This window comes from Lethenteron reissneri, chromosome 67 (genome assembly GCF_015708825.2).
Source record: "Lethenteron reissneri isolate LAM-NWPU_2019-01 chromosome 67, ASM1570882v1, whole genome shotgun sequence".
NCBI lineage: Eukaryota > Metazoa > Chordata > Hyperoartia > Petromyzontiformes > Petromyzontidae > Lethenteron > Lethenteron reissneri.
Window position 1 is genome coordinate 3,445,571 of NC_083845.1, and position 22,860 is coordinate 3,468,430.

General features: G+C 53.9%; 1 protein-coding gene across 1 annotated transcript in view; it reads right to left on the minus strand.

Moving 5' to 3' along the window:
* Window positions 1–1,241: 1,241 nt before the first annotated feature.
* Window positions 1,242–22,860, minus strand: part of LOC133360105 (collagen alpha-1(V) chain-like) — a 32,890-nt gene continuing 11,271 nt past the window's right edge. The window contains exons 2-11 of the mRNA XM_061578691.1: window positions 22,062–22,115; window positions 21,029–21,082; window positions 20,464–20,571; window positions 19,165–19,218; window positions 17,397–17,450; window positions 12,872–12,925; window positions 10,290–10,343; window positions 4,516–4,623; window positions 3,953–4,005; window positions 1,242–1,299 (exon numbers count right to left, since the gene is read on the minus strand). Of these exons, the coding sequence (XP_061434675.1) occupies window positions 1,242–1,299; window positions 3,953–4,005; window positions 4,516–4,623; window positions 10,290–10,343; window positions 12,872–12,925; window positions 17,397–17,450; window positions 19,165–19,218; window positions 20,464–20,571; window positions 21,029–21,082; window positions 22,062–22,115 (651 nt within the window). The remainder of the gene's footprint in view (window positions 1,300–3,952; window positions 4,006–4,515; window positions 4,624–10,289; window positions 10,344–12,871; window positions 12,926–17,396; window positions 17,451–19,164; window positions 19,219–20,463; window positions 20,572–21,028; window positions 21,083–22,061; window positions 22,116–22,860) is intronic.

Here is a 22,860-nt window from a genome sequence, read left to right on the forward strand (position 1 = left end):
ATGGGTCTCTATTCAAGTCTATGAGTCTCTATGCAAGTCTATGGGTCTCTATGCAAGTCTATGGGTCTCTATGCAAGTCTATGAGTCTCTATGCAAGTCTATGTGTCTCTATGTAAGTCTATGGGTCTCTATGCAAGTCTATGGGTCTCTATGCAAGTCTATGGGTCTCATGCAAGTTTATGGGTCTCTATGCAAGTCTATGGGTCTCTATGTAAGTCTATGGGTCTCTATGCAAGTCTATGGGTCTCTATGGAAGTCTATGGGTCTCTATGCAAGTCTATGGGTCTCTATGTAAGTCTATGGGTCTCTATGCAAGTCTAGGGTCTCTATGCATCTATGGGTCTCTATGCAAGTCTATGGGTCTCTATGTAAGTCTATGGGTCTCTATGCAAGTCTATGGGTCTCTATGCAAGTCTATGGGTCTCTATGCAAGTCTATGGGTCTCTATGTAAGTCTATGAGTCTCTATGCAAGTCTATGGGTCTCTATGCAAGTCTATGGGTCTCTCTAGGCAAGTCTATGAGTCTCTATGCAAGTCTATGGGTCTCTATGCAAGTCTATGGGTCTCTATGCAAGTCTATGAGTCTCTATGCAAGTCTATGGTCTCTATGCAAGTCTATGAGTCTCTATGTAAGTCTATGGGTCTCTATGTAAGTCTATGGGTCTCTATGGAAGTCTATGGGTCTCTATGCAAGTCTATGGGTCTCTATGCAAGTCTATGGGTCTCTATGTCAAGTCTATGGTTCTCTATGCAAGTCTATGGGTCTCTATGCAAGTCTATGGGTCTCTATGCAAGTCTATGGTCTCTATGCAAGTCTATGGTCTCTATGCAAGTCTATGAGTCTCTATGCAAGTCTATGGGTCTCTATGGAAGTCTATGAGTCTCTATGTCAGTCTATGGGTCTCTATGCAAGTCTATGGGTCTCTATGCAAGTCTATGGGTCTCTATGCAAGTCTATGGTCTCTATGCAAGTCTATGGGTCTCTATGCAAGTCTATGGGTCTCTATGCTAGTCTATGGGTCTCTATGTAAGTCTATGGGTCTCTATGCAAGTCTATGGGTCTCTATGCAAGTCTATGAGTCTCTATGCAGTCTATGGGTCTCTATGCAAGTCTATGAGTCTCTATGTAAGTCTATGCGTCTCTATGCAAGTCTATGGGTCTCTATGCAAGTCTATGAGTCTCTATGGTTGTCAGTGCGTTTCGATGCGAGTCACTGGTGGCCGCCTCCTCTGGCGGACACTCACCGGCTCTCCCGGGTCACCCTGTCTCCAGCGTCGCCCGGCGCGCCGTCTTGCCCCTACAATCGCAAGCAGCAGCACCACCACGATCACGCGGGGGGCACGGGGGGCATGGGGGGCACGGGGGGGCACGGGGGGCACGGGGGGAATGGGGGGCACGGGTGGCTCGCACGTCACCGTGGGGTTTGCAGCCAGGCTGTGCCCCCAAGCGGGCCAGGACATCGCCACCACAATGCATGTCACCCAGCGGAGCGCCGGATGGACGTACGTTTAAGAATGCACAGTTTGAGACGATGAATAACGAACAGCCAATTCAAGAGGAAAGATTTATTAAAATAAGCTTCGTTTAACCCCAGAAAAAAAATGAACTGATAAATTAGAATCAGGTTTAATCTAAACTAAAAATCAACTGTTATAAAATTGATGTCGCAAATCTTCCTTGAACGATTTGAATAAATGAAAAACTAATTCTTGGGTTTGTTGTCCTTCCCCCGCACCTCAAATTTGCACAGTTGGCAACGTACGGTGCCGAAAGAAGCTTAACGTACAAACACTACATTACACTATACACTACATACTACACTATATACTACATTATATACTACATTATATACTACATTATATACTACATACTACACTATATACTACACTATACACTACACTATATACTACATACTACACTATACACTACACTATATACTACACTATATACTACACTATACACTACATACTACACTATATACTACACTATACACTACACTATACACTAAACTACATACTACATTACACTACAGTATACACTACAGTATACACTACATACTATACTATACACTACATTATATACTACACTATACACTACACTATACACTACATACATTATATACTACACTATGCACTACATACTACACTATACACTACATACTACATTATATACTACACTATACACTACACTATAGACTACATACTACACTATACACTACACTATACACTACATACTACACTATTACACTACATACTACATTATATACCTACACTATACACTACATACATTATATACTACACTATACACTACATACTACATTATATACTACACTATACACTACATACTACATTAAACACTACATTATACACTACACTATACACTGCCCACTACATACTACACTATACACTACGCTACCCACTGCACTATATACTACGCTATACACTATACAATGCAATACATACTACACTACACACCATGCTACACACTACACTATACACTACTATACAATGCACTATACACGACACTATACACTCCGCTACCCACTGCACTATACACTACACTACTATATTAAAATTGGAAACATATTTATTTCTTTCGAAGTGCTTTTCTGTTTTCGTGTTGTCGTCCTTGGCCCCGCCGCACCTCCGATGGGCACCGCTTGGCCACGTCGCCCGGTGCATGAGAAGTTCAACATCCGTGCGGCACACACGCACGATTCAGGAGGTGATGGTGGAGGTGATGGTGGAGGTGATGGTGATGGTGGAGGTGATGGTGATGGTGGAGGGTGATGGTGGAGGTGATGGTGGAGGTGATGGTGATGGTGGAGGTGATGGTGATGGTGGAGGTGATGGTGGAGGTGATGGTGGAGGTGATGGTGATGGGGAGGGTGATGGTGATGGTGGAGGTGATGGTGGAGGTGCTGGTGGAAGTGATGGTGGAGGTGATGGTGGAGGTGATGGTGATGGTGGAGGTGGAGGTGATGGTGGAGGTGACGGTGGAGATGGTGGTGGAGGTCATGGTGGAAGTGATGGTGGAGGTGATGGTGGAGTGATGGTGGAGGTGATAGTGGAGGTGAAGGTGGAGGGTGATGGTGGAGGTGATGGTGGAGGTGATGGTGGAAGTGATGGTGGAGGTGATGGTGGAGGTGATGGTGATGGTGGAGGTGGAGGTGACAGTGGAGGTGATGGTGGAGGTGATGGTAGAGGTGATGGTGGAGGTGATGGTGGAGGTGATGGTGATGGTGGAGGTGGAGGTGATGGTGGAGGGGATGGTGGAGGTGATGGTGGAGGTGATGGTGATGGTGGAGATGATGGTGGAGATGATGGTGGAGGTGATGGTGGAGGTGGAGATGATGGTGGAGGTGGTTGATGGTGGATGGTGATGGTGATGGTGGAGGTGATGGTGGAGGTGATGGTGGAGGTGATGGTGGAGGTGATGGTGAAGGTGGAGATGATGGTGGAGGTGATGGTGGAGGTGATGGTGATGGTGGAGGTGATGGTGGAGGTGATGGTGGAGGTGATGGTGGTGGTGATGGTGGAGGTGATGGTGGAGGTGATGGTGGAGGTGATGGTGGAGGTGATGGTGATGGTGGAGATGATGGTGGAGGTGATGGTGGAGGTGGAGATGAGGTGGAGATGATGGTGGAGGTGATGGTGGAGGGTGATGGTAGAGGTGGAGGTAATGGTGGAGGTGATGGTAGAGGTGGAAGTGATGGTGGAGGTGATGGTGATGGTGAAGGTGATGGTGGAGGTGATGGTGGAGGTGATGGTGGAGGTGATGGTGGTGGTGATGGTGGAGGTGATGGTGGAGGTGATGGTGGAGGTGATGGTGGAGGTGATGGTGATGGTGGAGATGATGGTGGAGGTGATGGTGGAGGTGGAGATGATGGTGGAGGTGATGGTGGAGGGCTCTACGCAGGGGAGGCGCGGGGGTCACGTTGGACACTCACCGGGGGGTCCCGGCTCGCCCGGCACTCCCAGGTCTCCGGGGAATCCCACGGGGCCCTGGAGACGAGGAACCGGAGTGGTCACAGGCGGTGATGGCGACCGTGGTGGTGGTGGTGGCTGCTGTGGTAGTGGTGATGGTGTTGGTGGTGATGATGGCTGTGGTGGTGATGATGGTGATGGCTGTGATGATGGTGTTGGTGATGACTGTGGTGGTGGCGGCTGTGGCGATGTTGGTGATGGTGGTGGTGTCGGTGATGGCTGTGGCGGTGGTGGCTGTGGTGATGGCTATGGTGGTGGTGGTGTTGGTGATGGCTGTGGTGGTGGTGCCTGCTGTGGTAGTGGTAGTGGTGATGGTGGTGATGATGGCTGTGGTGGTGGCTGTGGTGGTGATGTTGGTGATGGTGATGACGGTTCTGGTGGTGATGGCTGTGGTGGTGGCGGTGGTGGCGATGTTGGTGATGGTGATGACGGTTCTGGTGGTGATGGCTGTAGTGGTGGCGGCGATGTTGGTGATGGTGTTGGTGGTGGCGATGTTGGTGATGATGGTGTTGGTGATGTGCCACTCACAGGGTGGCCCTTGGGGCCATCTTCCCCTATCTGCCCACGGCCGCCCGCCGGCCCCGGGGTGCCCGCGTTCCCGGCCTCGCCCCGATCTCCCTTCTCTCCGAGAGGGCCCTGCGTACACGCAAAAGAGACGGAGATCCCCGTGTAGCCTTCAACAAGCAATCGGGGCAAGTGCCGGAGGCGAGTGGCATCCATCCAGGCCGTCACGGCACACGGGGAGGTGGGGCTGGTGAGCATGGCCGCCTGCGTCTCACCGTTAAAGGTTTAGTCGACCTGGAAAGTCCCCAGGACCGGTTCAAACATTTGCTGCTGTCGTTGGCCATGAGCAGGCATCGAACACGGGTCTCTGGGCTCGTAGGGTAGTTGGCCGACCATTGCGCGGTGACCACACACACGAGACCACTCGATCACGTGGCCGGATGAATGTTGGTTTGGCCGATTGCTCTCACACGGCGTGGGTTCGACGTTCTATATTCAATCTTCAGATGTGGACAGCTGGCAAATAATCTGAATGAGGCGTCAAACGACCGGAAAACACCGCACCCCCAACCCCTACCCCACCCCCTGCCACCCACCTCCCCTCCCCCATGCCACCCCCCCCCCCCCCCCCACGAGGGGTGACGCATGTCGAGATCCTCGCTCCCTCGCTCGTGCCACTGCTGAACCTCACCATGCGTTCAGGGTTTTTCTGGCCGCTGCTATGAATTTCCACGTGACGATGATGGTGATGATGGTGATGAGGATGGTCATGATGATGGTGATGATGGTGGTGATGATGGTCATGATGATGGTGATGATGGTGATGGTGATGATGCTGATGATGGTGATGATGATGGTGATGACGATGGTGATGATGGTGATGGTGATGATGACGATGGTGATGATGATGGTGATAGCGAGGAGGAGTCGCATCTGAGAAAGAGCCACGGAGGTCGGTGCGGAGCCCTTACCCGGGTAAAATAAAATAAAAAAGTTGAATTTTTTTGGGAAAAAAATGACATCAGTTTCCGTTTACAGCCTTCGGTTTAATTCAGACCGTTGACCTTTAACCGCCGCGCCGGGAGACTGGAATGGTGACGGGTGGAGCCAAGAACCGATTGGCCACGCCGGGGGGGGGGGGGGAGCTTCCCAGCAGCACCCTCTGGCCAGCTCCCCGACTTCTCAAACAAATTCTCCGCCACCCCCGCAGAGGTGGAGAGAGAGAGGAGAGAGAAAGATGGGGGGGTGGTGGGTGAGAGGTGTTTGGAAGGAGGCTTGTGGCGGAGCCAGGCTCGCTAACGAGTCGTGGGATACGCAGCTGGCCACGCTCGGCGATCCACGGCCATTAAAAAAATATATATAACAACAGCCATGAAAAAATAATTGAAGACAAAGATCCCCCCATGTGGCCTGAACAGACTGTTGGGGCAAGCGCTGCTAGCCAGCGCCTGTGAAGGGCGTCAAGGCACACGAGGGGGTGGGTGGCCAGCACCATCAGCGGTCCACTCGGACTTTCATCAAAATATCAACGCTTCTTTTGGGAGAGATAAAGCGAGGACTAATTTGCGGGTGAGATGGGGAGTCCAGTGGCTGCAGCGGTGGTGGCGGTGATGTTCGGTGCACTGCGCTGGCTGCACCGGACATTAAACCGGGCACGTTCGTCAGGAACCTCCGTGGCGTTTAAAAGGAAGTAATTGCAGACGTTTCAGGCAATGCCCCTGTGGCTTCATCAGTAATTGGCTGAAGGCGTCCACATGATAATGAAGTACCGGTGAAGACGCTTGACGCCGAGGTTGAGGCACACGTATATTTATTTCACAGTATGACAGTGGGCATATACACTCTCGAGGGGGTATCGGCCCCCTCACCCGTATAACTCGGGATACACCCCTAGCTAACTCTGTCCTAGCCCCGAATCCTCCACTAATGGGCTAGGGGAGGCTAACTGGCCCGACACTGGTAAGTCGGGCCCGGTACCCGGAGTTCCAGACCAGCCCTTACAAGATCACCGGCTCTGGCTTTCGGGACCACGCCGCTGGCTCAATCCTGTCCGGCCCTGAAAGGACATCGAACCAGGGAGTCCAGGGCTCTATCTAAGACGTCTTCAATCTTCTTCCCTTAGCTTAAACATAACTGCCGAGCCCTTTGAAACATCCCCTTTTATACCCAACCCCTCCCTGAGGGGTGGGGCCCCGGGGGATCATAACGTTCGAACCAGCCCCCCCCAGGGTGTCTGGCTCGGACGTCGTAGAGGGCACTTGCTCGTGCACTTACGTAGCCCCGCCCACTGTGTTTGTTTTCCATAGGCTGCCATGCATAACGGGCCCTCTCTTTAACACCCCTACAATAACAACCCCAATGAAGCAGTAGGGCCCACCCTGCAAACCAGTCCTATGGCTCTCCTTGATAGACACGTAATTGACGATTTTACTCGTGAAATTAAAACACCTCGACAGACTCACAGAGACAGCCATAGAATCACACAGAGACCCACAGACTCACACAGAGATCTCCTGGATGACCCCCCCCCTCCGGGCGCTCCCCAAACATACAGCCTGCCTGCTGTATATTTAGAGTGTTTTGTGTTTCTCTCTCTCTCTCTCATCATCATCACGGTGGCTAGGGAGATGTTAACTACCTCGCATGGTTTGCACGAGGTCGTGGGTTCGATAGCCGACACTGACGCCTACTGCTGTATATTTGGAATCTGCGTGTCTCTCTCTCTCCGTGGTCAACCGCGTGGATTTTTATCCGGGGGTCCTTTGGTTTTCCCCCTCCACATTTGGAATCGACATCTATCGTTCAGAGCATTTGCCCGCTCCGAGTCCCCATGACGACGACGAGCCACTTCGTTGCGCCATCGTTCCCAATCGCTGGGTCGCTTCTGACAAAAAGAGGAGCCCCACACAGACTCAGTGGTTGGGAGTGGGGGGGGGGGGCCTTTACCTGGTGATAAAAATAATCGTAAAAAAATAGAGTTTTAATAGTTTAGATGTAGTCCTTGCCGCGAGGCACGCGCATCAAACACGCACCCCCGCCTCGGCACTCTCGCGCCGCTGCGGAGAATTTGGCAGTCGATGATGGAATGGGGGGGGGGGGGGGCGACGATGGTGGTGGTGGTGGTGGTGGTGATGGTGGTGGTGGTGGTGGCGACGGTGGTGGTGGTGATGGTGGTTGTGGTAATGGTGGTGGTGGTGGTGGTGGTGATGGTGGTGGTGTTGGTGGTGATGGTGGTGGTGGTGGTGGTGATGGTGGTGGTGGTGATGGTGGTGGTGGTGGTGGCGACGGTGGTGGTGGTGATGGTGGTGGTGTTGATGGTGGTGGTGGTGGTGATGGTGGTGGTGGTGATGGTGGTGGTGGTGGTGGTGATGGTGGTGGTGGCGATGGTGGTGGTGGCGACGGTGGTGGTGGTGGTGGCGTGAAGCGGCGAGTCCATTAGCGGCACGAGCTTGAAAGGCGGGCGGTGGAAAAACATTGCACCCACCCCCACCCCCTCCTCCTCCTGCGCTGTGTGTGAGTTTCTCTTCCCTACTGAATGTAGCCATCCCTTCGTTCATTTTGTTTCGCAGTCCCCTCGCCTCCGCAGGGTCCATCGCTCTTCGTGTTCATCACACGTGTGTGTGCGTGTGTGTGCGTGTGCGTGTGTGCGTGCGTGTGTGTGCATGTGCGTGTGTGTCCACGTGCGTGTGTGTGTGCACGTGTGTGTGTGCATGCGTGTGTATGCGGATGTGCGTGTGTGTGCGTGTGTGTGTGTGCACGTGTGTGTGTGTGCATGCGTGCACGTGTGCGTGTGTGTGCATGTGTGTGTGTGTGTGCGTGCACGTGTGTGTGCATGCGTGTGTGTGTACTTGTGTGTGTGCGTGCGTGCACGTGTGTGTGTGCATGCGGGTACATGTGTGTGCGTGTGTGTGCGTGTGTGTGTTTATGTTTAATTCGTGGTTTAGTGGTGGTTAATTGAAGGTGGAGGGGTTACCAGCCCCTCACACCCGTCCAGAGCCCCCGTTTAGCCACTGTGGTGGTCACAGACGCCATGAGGGGAGAGGCCAATGGGCATTGGCCCTCCCCCCACAGCACTGCCCACGACAGTGTTGCCCGTCCGGCACCGCGAGGAGGTAGGAGGTTGTTTCACTCCTCAGTGTGCCGGGTAAGGTCCTGGCAAGGATTATTCAACATCGCCTTGCTAGGCACGCTGAGGAGAGGCTTGCGGAGCCCCAATGCGGTTTCAGGAAGGGGCGGTCCTGCACAGATGCCATATTTTCTGTCCGTCTGCTACAGCAGAGGTGTAGGGAATTCCAAAAAGACCTACATCTCTGCTTTTTTGACCTGGTCAAGGCCTATGATACCATCAGTGGGCCTGGGCTCTGGGTTGTTCTTCGTGCTTTCGGAGTCCCTGACCCTCTGCTCACGATCATTAAGGACCTTCATGATGGTGAGCGGGCCCGGGTAAAACTACGTGGCCGGGAGTCGGAGCCTTTCCCTGTACACCTTGGGGTGCGACAGGGATGTCCTCTGGCTCCCACATTATTTAACATCTATTTTGACCGCGTAGTTCGTGAAGCCTTCAATAGCTGTACCGGGGGAATTTCCATTTGGTACAGATATAATGGGAAGCTGATCGACGCCCGGGTGCGATCAAGGGATGGCTCCCTATTGGTCAACCACGTTATGTATGCCGATGATTTGGTAATAGCTGCTCACTCAGAGGAGGAGTTGGAGACGCTGCTGCTGAGACTGGAGCGTGCCACTAAGAGGTGGGGCCTTACCATCAGCCCCACCAAAACTAAGCACCTGCCTGGGTATTTTGTACCATCGGACACTCCACCCCCACAACTCCCAATTGGTGATGGGGCAGTTGTGGAGAGAGTGGAGAGTTTCCCATACCTGGGCAGTGTGCTTATGACCGGCTCCAGTCTATCAGCAGAGGTCTCACTCCGAATCAGTCGAGCGGCAATATCTTTTCATCGGTTGCGTAACGCTGTGTGGAAGCTACCTGGTCTGTCGCTCCGCACGAAGCTTCAGGTCTTCTCGGCCACGGTCATTCCCTCCCTTCTCTACGCTTGCGAGACGTGGACCCCCCTGGTGGAGCATCTTCGCCGGTTGGAAACATTTAGGCTGGCCTGCCTACGATCCATCCTGGGTTTAACCAGGCTGGATTGTGTGAGGAGCTCACAAATCCTTGAAAGATCTGGGCAAAGTCCCATCAGTGAGCTCCTCCGGCAGGCAAGGCTGCGTTGGCTGGGTCATGTAGCCCGCATGCCCAGCCACCGCATGCCTAAACAGCTTTTGTTCGGCCGGATCGAGGGGGCTAGACGGGCGCGGCACGGGCTGGAGAAGAGATGGAGTGATGTGGTACAGGAGGACGTGGAGCTGAGTGGACTTGCCGATGACTGGTACCAGCGGTGTCAAGATCGGCCTCAGTGGAGGAGGCTCGTGAAGGACGCTACTGGGCAGTTGGAGGCAGTCGCCCTCCAACAACAACGGAGGGCGGAGGAGCGACGCTCACAACAACGAGCGGAGCGCCGGGTGGCTAAAGCACAGCAAGTTGGCACAGTAGGGGGCACAGGTGGTGCATCAGCCAGTCATCTCGGTCATCTCGGTCAGTCGACCCGTGGCACCTGCTGGGTCTGCCCCGTGACCTCCTGCCAGCGGGCTTTCGACACTTCACGTGGCCTCAAGGTGCACTTGGCCTGGCACAAGCATCGTGGTGACGTCACCGCCACTTAGTGGCGAATGGCGGTTGTTGTTTGTTGTTGTGTGTGTGTGCATTCGTACACGTGTGTGTGCGCGTGTGTACGTACCACAGGACCCAACTCTCCTGGTTGCCCTGGCCGTCCGCCTTCCCCCACATCTCCCTGCACACAGACACGCAGACACACAGCGAGCGGAGCAGGCCACGTGAACAAAGACCAGGACAAAGGTTGTCGGAGCAAGTGCTGTTAAGCGAGTGCCTGTAAAAGCCGCAGTGGATGAGGACGCGTTATTGTGTGGCCACAACCGCACTTGGCCACCGTCACCAGAGGCTCTGTCAAGCTCGCGATGGTGGTGGCGCGGCGTGCCAAACCGCTGCGCCACCACTCCCCGTAACGCACTTGGCTCACACACCAAAGACAAAGATGCCCCGCGCAGCCTGAACAGACTGTTGGGGCGAGGGCTGTTAGCCGAGTAGCAGCACCCATGAAGGGGGGCACGGCACACGAGGGGCTGGGTGGTCGGAATCGCGCCCGGCCGCCTTTGTCTCCCTGGTGGCGATGTTTACCACACACCGCACCAGGGGTACTCATTTGAGGCTGAGCCGACCTAGGGGTGGCCCAGGACCGGATTAGATATTTGTCACCGGTGTTTGCCGCGAGCGGGAATCGAACTCGGGCGAGCACGCTTCAGTAGCGCAAGCGCTAACCGCTTACGCCACCGCTCCCCACACGTACACACAAAGACAAAGATCCCCCGTATAGCCTGAACAGACTGTAGGGGCAAGTGCTGTTAGCGAGCACCTATCAAGGCCGGAACGGTACACGAGGGGGTGGGTGGCCAGCACCACGCCCGACCGCCTTTGTCTCCCTAGTGACGATGTTTACACACCGCACCAGGTACTCATTTCAGGCTGAGTCGACCTAGGAGAGGCCCAGGACCGGTTCAGATAATCGTCACTGGTGTTAGCCGTGAGCGGGAATCGAACCCGGGTCGCCAGGTTCATAGCGCAGCGCGCTAACCGCTACACTACCGCTCCCACACACGTACACACACACGCGTACACACACACACATACACACGCACACGCGTACACACACACACATACACACGCACACGCGTACACACACACATACACACGTACACACACACACATACATGCACACACACGCACACACACACGCGCACACGCACACACACAGACGCACACACACGCACAAACGCACACATGAGCACACACTCGCACACGCGCACACGCACACACACACGCGCACACACACACACATACACACGCACACACGCGCACACACACACACGCACACACACACAGACACACGCACACACGCGCGCACACACACACGCACACACACACACACACGCGCACACACGCACACACACACACGCACGCACACACACACACACGCACACACACACGCACACACACACACGCACACCGCACGCGCGGAGAGAACGCTCCGGCATCCACATTAATTTTAATGAGACGATTCAAGAGCCAGCGTTGGTCCTGGCAGCGCACAGATGCCACCCAACACACGCACGCACACACGCACGCACACTTGCACACTCGCACGCACACTCGCACACACACACACGACAAAGCAACACACACCCGCCCCCAGCATATAGAGTGGCGACACTCTGTGTTTCTTTCGGTAAAGTCACGTAGGTATAAAATAAATTATATTTTATACCCACGTGACTTTACCGAAATAACCAGTCACAAAAGCTTAAAATCTAGAGTGGCGATGCGCTTATTAATTTACGATGTGAACGAGGTGGGGGCGGCTGGCGGTGCGGGGTGGGGGGGAAGCGGGCGGGGGGGGTGGTGGCTCGGGTCCGGCAGGCTGCGTGTGACCCGTGCCTCGCTCTCACCCGGAATAATCCGGGAGGAACGGCGCTCCCGATGCTGCAGTGGTGTGGGTGGAGGTGTGGGTGGAAGTGTGGGTGGAGGTTCGAGTGGAGCTGCGGGTGGAGGTGTGGGAGTGGAGGTGTGGGTGGTGGTGTGAGGAGAGGTGTGGATGGAGGTGTGGGTGGAAGTGTGGGTGGTGGTGTGGGGGGAGGTGTGGGTGGAAGTGTGGGTGGAGGTGTTGTTGGAGGTGTGGGTGGAGATGTGAGTGGAGATGTGGGTGGAGGTTCGAGTGGAGGTGTGGGTGGAGGTGCGGGTGGAGGTGTGGGTGGAGGTGTGGGTGGAGGTGCGGGTGGAGGTGCGGGTGGAGGTGCGGGTGGAGGTGCGGGTGGAGGTGTGGGTGGAGGTGTGGGTGGAGGTGTGGGTGGAGGTGTGGGTGGAGGTGTGGGTGGAGGTGTGGGTGGAGGTGTGGGAGTGGAGTGCTCAGGGCTGGTTGGGACTGAGGGGGCTTTGTCAGGATCACCAGACGCTTGCCGAGCCACACGCGGACAACGCCGATGACGAGTCCCACAGAGCCTTGAGATCTGCTTCCGTCGGATTGCCGATTCTGTGGCGGGGGGGGGCTGGGGGGGGGGCTGGGGGGGGGCGGGCGGAGGAGCGGCCCCCGAGGGACATTCGCCCCGCGACCTCTTCGGCACGCAAGTGGCGAGACCGCGATAACGGCGCCAGGAATTGTTCAAAACACCCCCCTCCCCCCACCCTCGAGGGAAACTCTGACGGTCGCGTCGGGAAGAGGAGGAGAGACACAATAAAACCTAGCCTCACCTTTTCTCCGGACGCGCCAGGGTTTCCGATGGCTCCCAGCGGTCCTTGCGGGCCCTGCGATGAGAGAAGGGGGGAGAGGCACAGCGGGGGGGGGGGGGGTGGTGGAGAGAAAATCAGAAAACCACGAGCACCGTGGACATCGCCGGCGCACGGACACCGCCCCCCCCCCGCATCGTTCCGCTAGAGTGACCCCATGGCCGCGGTGAACGCGGCCGTTGCGTTTTTAAAACCGCTTGTCGCCGTGACCTTCTGACCCCCGTAGGGGTGGGGGAGGTGGGGATGGGGGGGGGGGGTGGGGATGGGGGGGGGGTGGGGGGTGGGGTGGGATCTCGTTACTGGAACATCTGTGAATAAAAAGCTTCACGGCCCATCGGATTCCTCTGACGCGACCAGGAATTCCCCATTAAATGCGGCGTGGTGTCGGGAGAGTACAGGCGGGGGGGGGGGGCCCGCTCCTACGCGAGCGGTCTCTCTCCCGCCACCCCATGACTCGTTACTTAAACCTTTGCGCGATTTCCGCTCCGCGCGCGCACGGAGCGGGAAGCGAGGGGTCAAGTCGCCCACGGCCGCTGCGATCACGCGGAGCGGGATGGATTTGGCGGCGCGTGACTATCGCGCGCGCAAGGGGGGATGAGTTCGCCCGGCTCGCGCGTTTCGTATTCATCACGTACGGATGATTAGTGAATCAGTTGCCGTGCGGTGCTGTCCCCCCATTAAACATTTACGCGCATTTATACAAATTTTATATTCACTCTTGCATTTTATAGATATGTACTTGTGTAGTAATATATAGTCGTGTATAGCAGTGGATAGTAAAATTGTAGTGTATAGCAAGAGTAGTTTATTGTAATATAGTGTAAAGAGTAACATAGTATTGTATATAGTAGTGTATATAGTAATAGAGTATTGTATATAGTAGTGTATATAGTAATAGAGTATTGTATATAGTAGTGTATATAGTAGTGTATATAGTAATATAGTATATTCTTGGTTATTTCGGTAAAGTCACGTAGAAGGTAAATAATACAATTAAATAAAAATATAAAACAATAAAAATTCTCACGACGTTTCGACTGCAACACAAGCAATCATCATCAGGTGTGAAATCCACAGCAAGAAAATTTGAAAAAAGTGGCGGTTTTTCTTAACGTCAGCACCATGGACAGCGATTTAGCAGTTGGTCAGATGGACGAGTCCATCTATGTTCGGAAAAGAGGAGGGGGGAGAGGAAAATGGAATGAGGTCTGAAAGTCACCGTAAGCGTGAACACAATCAATTAAGACCCGAAATGGTTCATCAAATCCTTCCATTGATTGCTAAGCCAGAATCCCCTTCGCGCCATTTTTGTTGTTGTTGAATTACACAAAGCGTACCAGTTATGTGCATATCTTTTGTTATATAAAATTCCTAGTAAGATATTAATTTTGTGAGTGTAGTCATACCCCTCCCCCATCATTCAAGCCGTAATTTAGAGAGCGAAAGTGCCGAGTACGTAAATCGCTAACATAAGAACCCGTTAACAGAGGTCGCAATCGGGTACCCGATACCCGTACCCTACCCGATACCCGGCTACCCGTACCCAGCCGGGTATGGGTGCGGGTACCCGTTTTGCGACCCTGGTGCGGCCGGGTACGGGTAGGCCGTGAGTCACTGGTGAGTAACCGTTTGTCACTCATTTCCCAACGTCTTGTCTCTTCTCACAATTCAAGATCCTAGAATGAACCCACCCGCGCCTGCAACATGGCTTCATCCCAGAGGTCGCAATCGGGTACCCGTACCCTACACGATACCCGGCCGGGCACGGGTAGCCGGGTATCGGGTAGGGTACGGGTATCGGGTACCCGATTGCGACCTCTGGTGCGGCTGGGTACGGGTACGGGTAAGGAATCAAAACCCGTTTGCGACCTCTGCCCGTTAATCTCTTCTCGCATCATTCATACGATGATGCGGTGAAGTAAACGTTCATACGATATTACGGTGAATGCTTCCAAAAACAATACTGTACCCACAGATTACTGTTAAGTTACTTTCAATAGAAACATGAATTGATCATGTGAATATTCTCTCTCTCTCAGAATCGACCGACTGATGTAGCAGATGAAACAATCATCTTGTTGGACGATTCTAAACCTTGACGTGGCAATGTTAGTTTTCTCTGTTGTTTAAGGTTTTCTCAGTGTTATTCAATGTTTTTACATTTAGTTTACTATTACACTGAATTCTATGGCATAATTAACTAGTTTTGTGCTTAAAAATCTTTAAAAAACAATATTTATATACAGTTCGTAGGAGTCTGGAATGGATTAATCGTCTTTACATACAATCCAATGTGGAAATTAGGTTCGCGTCACGGCCAAATCGGGTTGCGACCAAAGTTATGGAACGAATTATGGTCGTGACCAGAGGTTCTACTGTAAATGGTAGTGTATATAGTAATAAAATAGTGTATATAGTAATATAGCAGTGAATATAGTAGTGTATATAGTAATATAGTAGTGTATATGGTAGTGTATATAGTAGTGTATCTAGTAATATAGTAGTGTATATAGTAGTGTATATAGTAGTGTATATAGTAATATAGTAGTGTAGATATACAATGAGTATCTACACGACTATATCCGCAAACGCCGCGCACGGCGGGGGGCACACGGAACTTGACCCCTTCCGTAGTACGCTGAGACCTTCATGCATTCGGTGTTTAACCTCAAGGACGAGAAATCACCAACGCAACTTTGCAGAAAGTTAACGGTCGCGCGTTGTTCTGTCGCTCTGCGAGAGGGATTCACGGTCATCATCGTCCCGGCCGCTGCCAACAAAGCCCAGCACGGCGCACACGAGGGGGTGGGTGGCCATCACCGCGCCCGGCCGCCTTTGTCTCCCCAGTGGCGATGTTTACACACCGCACCGGGTGCTCATTTTGAGGCTGAGTCGACCTAGGGGAGGCCCAGGACCGGTTCAGATAATCGCCACCGGTGTTGGCCGTGAGCGGGAATCGAACGCGGGTCGCCAGGTTCGTAGTGCAGCGCGTTAACTGCTACACTACCGGGCACCGGGCAAAAGTGTGACGGTGCATGACCACGCGCACTTGAAGTGGTAACATGACTACATCACACCACGTGATCACACCACGTGATCACATCGCACCACCTGACTTCATCCCACCACGTGACCACATCACACCACGTGACCACATCACACCACGTTGACTACATCACACCACGTGACCACATCACACCACGTTGACAACATCACACCACGTGATCACATCGCACCACGTGATCACATCGCACCACGTGACTACATCACACCACGTGACTACATCACACCACGTTGACTACATCGCACCACGTGATCACATCGCACCACCTGACTTCATCGCACCACGTGATCACATCACACCACGTTGACTACATCACACCACGTGACCACATCACACCACGTTGACAACATCACACCACGTGATCACATCGCACCACGTGATCACATCGCACCACCTGACTTCATCGCACCACGTGATCACATCACACCACGTTGACTACATCACACCACGTGATCACATCGCACCACGTGATCACATCGCACCACATTGACTATATCACACCACGTGACATACGGCGGCACTCAACACAATTTAAACGTTAAAAAAACGACATATTCTGCCGTTCTGCAGCGGGCTTTCCATTATTATTATTATCATTCATATCGCGATAATTCTTACTTGGTTCATTACCAAAATTGTTGACGCATGAGCTAGAAACCTAATCTAGGGCAGCCCGAAAAAATATATAAATTCCGCCCCCCACCCCCCAACACCTTTCGAAAATAAGACCTTGAAAATTTTCGGGAAATGTTTGAAGGATTTAAATAAATGTTCATGATGCCCATAACAGAGGGTTTTTTTGGGGGGGGGAGGGGGTGGCATCGCGTAAAATATAAATGCCTCATTAAACCGCGCCACCGCCCGAAACACAGCCAATTAGTAGTGGTTTGTATCGCGTAAACACGTAAACAACACATGGCAAATTCGTTAGTAGTACAGCGCTACAGCACGTGTGTGTTGGAGAGTGGACCCGCTACAATGTTTCACAATTCGAGTAGCCGGTGACGTTTCGCCGGTAATCACAACCGCCGGCATCATCAGGCGACGGGCAGATTTCGGGTGGTGGCGGGTTTAACGACACAACATTCATATTGACACGATCGAACCGACGAAACCCTCTGTTATAGCTATTGGTCGTGAAAGCCTCTCCTACTACTACCGCTACTACCACTCCGACTACTACTACTAGGACTACTATTACTACTTGTTAGACTTCATTATGGCCTCCCCACCCCCAGCAAAGCCTCGCACGGAATGCAACGCCGAGCGCCTGTGGAGCGCTTTCATCGTCATCCAGCCGTGGTCGATCCACTGCTGGATGAAGGCCTCCGACGAGAAAGGCCGCGGGAGGTGGAACCGCGGCTGAGGAGGGCGGGCGAGCGAGTGTGAACGACGCTTCGGGGGGGGGGGGGGGGGTTCTCTTACGTCGGCACCTTGCGATCCTGGGGGGCCTCGGTTTCCCGGGGGGCCGGGTGGACCCTGTCAAATGAGATGCGAGTCACAGCCATCATCATCATCGCCATCATCATCATCGCCATCATCATCATCATCATCGCTACGGTCGTCATCATCATCGTCATCATCGTAATCAGCGGTGTCAACATAGTTATTGTCATCATCAGCAGCAGCATCGTTATCACCACCATCATCAGCAACGTCAATTTGCCATCGTCGTCATCGTCAGCACAGCAAATTCACCACCAGAAGCGCACTCATCAGCAGTCGCAATGGATGCAGATCATCCGTCATGAGGACCTCCGATTATCACGGTTGGCGAGGTAAAACATCACCATCAGCATCAATGTCATCCTGATGATTTCCAAAGGCTAATATCATCGTCACCATCATCATCAAACCATCACTCGTAATCATCATCGGCTCCAACTGCTGGCGGTTGGCGCCTCTACTGGAGAGGGAGCTCGCGAGAGCCCCATCCAGAAGGGGGTACACTTTGGCCTACTCTTCCATGCCAGCCATACATCTTGGAGGGCGTGGGAGCAAACCACACTCGACCGCACAGCACGCGACCTTGCCCACCGGCTGACAGCGCTTGAACCCATTTACGCCGCTGGGTGGACACAGGCCCGGAGTGATGGGGATGTGGGTGAGTGAGGGAGACAGGGGGGCATTTAGGAAACTCACACACCCCTGTGGGTAAACTTCCACGCCAGGAGTTGAAACCGAACCGGCAACCTCTGGGTCGCAAGCCTGGTACCACTAACCAAGGCAAGATGTTAACTACCTCGCCTGGTGTACAGGAGATCGTGGGTTCGATTCCGACCCTGACGCCTGCTGTTGTATATGTGGAATTTGCGTGTCTCTCTCTCATCATCATCACGGTGGCTAGGAGATGTTAACTACCTCGCCTGGTGTACAGGAGGTCGTGGGTTCAATCCCGACCCTGACGCCTGATGTATATGTGGATTTTGCATGGTTCTCTCCCCGTGGTTGATATTCCATCCACATTTAGAATCAAAATCACGCATTCAGTATTTTTGGCTGCTTCTCTAAATTTCCACACGACGATGACGATGATGATGAGCAACTTCGTTCAGCTATCATTTGTGGCCAGGTGGCTTCCGAAAACCGAGCTACAGAGCTCAAGTGGGCCATACCTGGTATAATAAAGCAAATAATAGTTGAGTTTAACCACAACATCACTGTGGGGAACATCGGCTTCGATAATGGCTCACATCCTCACCGAGCTGTGCGGAGGAGGGAGGGGGCCTGCGGGGTGGAATTGGAGGTTACAAAAACTTTCCCGTAGGCAGAGAGCGTCAATCTACATCCCTCTCCACTCTCTCTGTCCCTCGCTCTGTCTCTCTCTCTGTCTCTCTCGCTCTGTCTCTCACTCTGTCTCTCGCTCTGTCTCTCTTGATCTGTCTCTCACTCTGTCTCTCGCTGTCCCTCGCTGTCTCTCTCACTGTCTCTCTCTCTCACTCTGTCTGTCTCTCTCGCTCTGTCTCTCACTCTGTCTCTCGCTCTGTCTCTCTTGATCTGTCTCTCATTCTGTCTCTCTCTGTCTCTGTCTCTCACTCTGTCTCTCACTCTATCTCTCACTCTGTCTCTCTGTCTCTCACTCTCTCTCTGTCTCTCTCTCACTCTGTCTCTCACTCTGTCTCTCGCTCTGTCTCTCGCTCGCTCTGTCTCTCGCTCTGCCGCGAGGGGCTCGGCGTCTTTCGCGACGTCTCACCAGGGACCCCACGTCGCCGTTGTCGCCCTTGTCGCCCGGCGTTCCCGGCAACCCCTGATGAGACACACACGGGGGGGGGGGGGGAGCGGGGGGCGACCGGCAGAGATGCGTCAATTACAACCGAGGCGAAGATTGCCACCAACCCCCCGCTGGTTTAGCCCATGTAGCGCAGGCTGTCGGGGCATATAGACACAACAACAACAACGACAACAACGATAACAACAATGACAATGACGACAAGAACCGCCGTCGTTCGCCCACCATGGCGGCGGTGACGTCACCAACGGGAGGTAATGACAGAGGAGTCAGCTGTGAGTGCAAAGGGACTGGTGGCCACGGGAGGTAATGACAGGGGAGTCAGCTGTGAGTGCGAAGGGATTAGTGACCACGGGAGGTAATGACAAGGGAGTCAGTTGTGAGTGTGAAGGGACTGGTGGCCAAGGGAGGTAATGACAGGGGAGTCAGCTGTGTGTGCGAAGGGACTGGTGGCCACGGGAGGTAATGACAGGGGAGTCAGCTGTGAGTGCGAAGGGATTAGTGACCACGGGAGGTAATGGCAGGGGAGTCAGCTGTGAGTGCGAAGGGATTAGTGACCACGGGAGGTAATGACAGGGGAGTCAGCTGTGAGTGCGAAGGGACTGGTGGCCACGGGAGGTAATGACAGTGGAGTCAGCCTGCAGTGCGAGTGGACTAGTGGCCACGGGAGATAATGACAGGGGAGTCAGCCTGCAGCACGAATGGACTAGTGGCTACGGGAATGATCGAGAATAGGAGCGTGGCCAGAAGCGGACCCACGGCCTCCTGGACACCAGGCCGTTGGGTTCGATCCTGACCTCCTGACGCCTGTATATTTGCCCGTACGTTGGTACGTTTGTGTTGCTGTAAATCGGTATGTGCGCAACACACACATACGCACAAAGGCAAACGAAGACAAAGATCCCCCGTATAGCCTTAACAGACTGTAGGGGCAAGTGCTGTTAGCGAGCACCTATGAAGGCCGGAACAGCACACGAGAGGGTGGGTGGCCAGCACCACGCCCGGCCGCCTTTGTCTCCCTAGTAGCGATGTTTACACACTGCACCAGCTACTCATTTTAGGCTGAGTCGACCTATGGGAGACCCAGGACCGCTTCAGATAATCGTCACCGGTGTTGGCCGTGAGCGAGAATCGCACTCGGGTCGCCGGGTTCGTAGTGCAGCGCTAACCGCTACACCACCGCTCCCCACACACACACACACACACGTATATACACACACACGCACACGTACCACACGTGTGAGTGTGATGCAGGCCCCTCACCTGAAGGCCAGCAGGGCCCGGTGGGCCTGTGTATCCCCTGGGCCCCTCATCCCCTTTCTGGCCAAAGGGGCCCTGGGGCCCCCTCAAACCGGGCTCCCCGTCAGGACCCTGCGAAGAGGAAGCAGAAGAAGAAACGGTGAACGGAACCACAGGGGGCAATGCACGGCCTGGATGGAGGTTACCCCACCCCCACTCCCCCTGACGCCTCCAACAAGACCACGAGCCAAGGTCGATCCACTGCTGGATGGAGGTCTCCCCCCCCCACCCCCAAACCCCACCCTCCCCCCGACGCCTCCACCATCACCACCAGCCAAGAGGATCACGGCCTCCTCCGAAGCGTTCCGGTGTCGTAGTTGGCAACACCGGAACGCCTCTATTACGATTGTTGTGGTCGCGGCACATCCGGTGATGTTTACCCATGAACAGGATGAACAATGCGGCACAATTCCCCAATCGATGGCTGGGAGGAGGCCTGATGATCTGACCACGGGGTGGGGGGGGGGGGTTAAATGTGCACCTAGACTGGCGCAAGTGCTGTGGTGGTGTGTGTGTGCGTGTGACTCACAAGGGGCCCTGGCTGTCCTATCTGGCCTTGAATCCCAGGCGGTCCAACAGGTCCCTGGTGCGTAGCAACATCGAGAAAACAACAACAAACACCGCGTTGATGTTCATCGTCAAGTTTCATCGTCGACGTCATTGTCGTCGTCATTATAATCGTCGTCGTTAGTGGTGCTGTCACTGCACGTCTCACTGTCGCACACAGCAATCGTAGCAAATCGTTGATCATCATCATCATTGTCGTCACAGTCAACATCACAATCATCATCATCATTACAATAATGAACAACAACAACAATATCATCATCTTCCTTCTTCATCAGTCCAGTTGTGGAGTCTTCATCTTCGTCATCTTCCTCGTCATCTTCCTCTTCTTCTTCTTCTAGCACATGGCCAGCATGTGCGCTAATCATACGTCCAAGTTGTAATCCTGTGCGCCATGCGGCAGCTCCAGGAGTATCCGCGACTTCCCACCGCTCCGTCCGCCGGAGGGCGACAGCGGCCGCAGTGGGCGCCGTCGCTCGCCAGACGGTGGCTCCGCCGCCCGGTCCGGGTGGGCCGCGGTCACTCCGTGCGCGTGCCGTCTTCAGCTCAGCCGCGCCCGCGGGCGGGAGCCGTGTGGGCCGCCGGATCCGACGCAGCTGACGGAAGCCGCCCGCGGCGGCACACCGAACACGTGCGGAGCGGAGCGAGGTCAGGCTCGCGAGCGGGGCTGCCCCACCGACGCGCCCGTACGGCAATTCCATTCCGCTGATGGTTCAGAGCGAGCCTGACTTGCGCTCTCTAAATCATCGGCACCGGCGAGGGACAAGGACGAGCGTGCGTGACGCTGGCCGCCCGCCCGCCCGCCCCCTCGCGTTCTCTGCCGGCCTCCGTAGGTGCTGATGCTGCTGCTGCTCACTAACAGCGCTTGGCCCCCGACAGCCCGTTACGACTGCACGGGGGGGGGGGGGATCTTTGTCCGTGTGTACGAGCGAGCGACGGGTGGGGGAGACACACACGTCGTCACGGGACAACGCGTCGCGGTGCGGACGACTCACCGACTCGCCCTTGTCTCCCTTGCTCCCCTTCTGGCCGTGCTCACCAATCTCGCCCTGGGGGCAGGGGGGGGGGGTGGCACACAAACGTCACCGGTGAGCGAGCGGATGAGCGAGCGGGCGGGTAGGCAGACGGGCCAACGTGTGGATGAGCGGGTGAATGAATGGGCGAGTGAATGTGTGAGTGGTGGAATATGTGTATGGAGGAGCGACTGAATGAGTGAATGGATGAATGCGTTAATGAGCAAATGATTGATTGAATGGGTGAGGGCACAAGTGAATAATTGAATGAGCAGCTGAACGAGTGAATGGATGAGGGACTGAATTAGTGAATGGCTGAGTAAACGAATGAGTGAATGGATGAGTGAATGGATGAATGCATTAATGAGCAAATTATTGATTGCATGGGTGAGAGCATGAATGAATAATTGAATGAGTGAATGAATGAGCAGCTGAATGATTGAATGCATGAGTGACTGAATGAGCGACTGAATGAGTGGATGGATGGGGGAATGGCTGAGTAAATGAATGAGTGAATGGATGACTGAATGTACGAGTGACTGAATCAGTGAATGGACGAGTGAATGGGTGACTGACCAAATGAGTGAATGGACGAGCAACTGAATGAGCAAATTGATGAATTCATTAATGAGTAGATGCTTGATCAGATGGATGAGAGTATCAATGAGTAATTGAATGAGTGCATTAAGGAATGGGTGAGTGAACGAATGAGTGAATTGGTGAGTGAACGAGTAAGTGAACGAGTGAGTGAATGAGTGAGTGAATGAGTGAGTGAATGAGT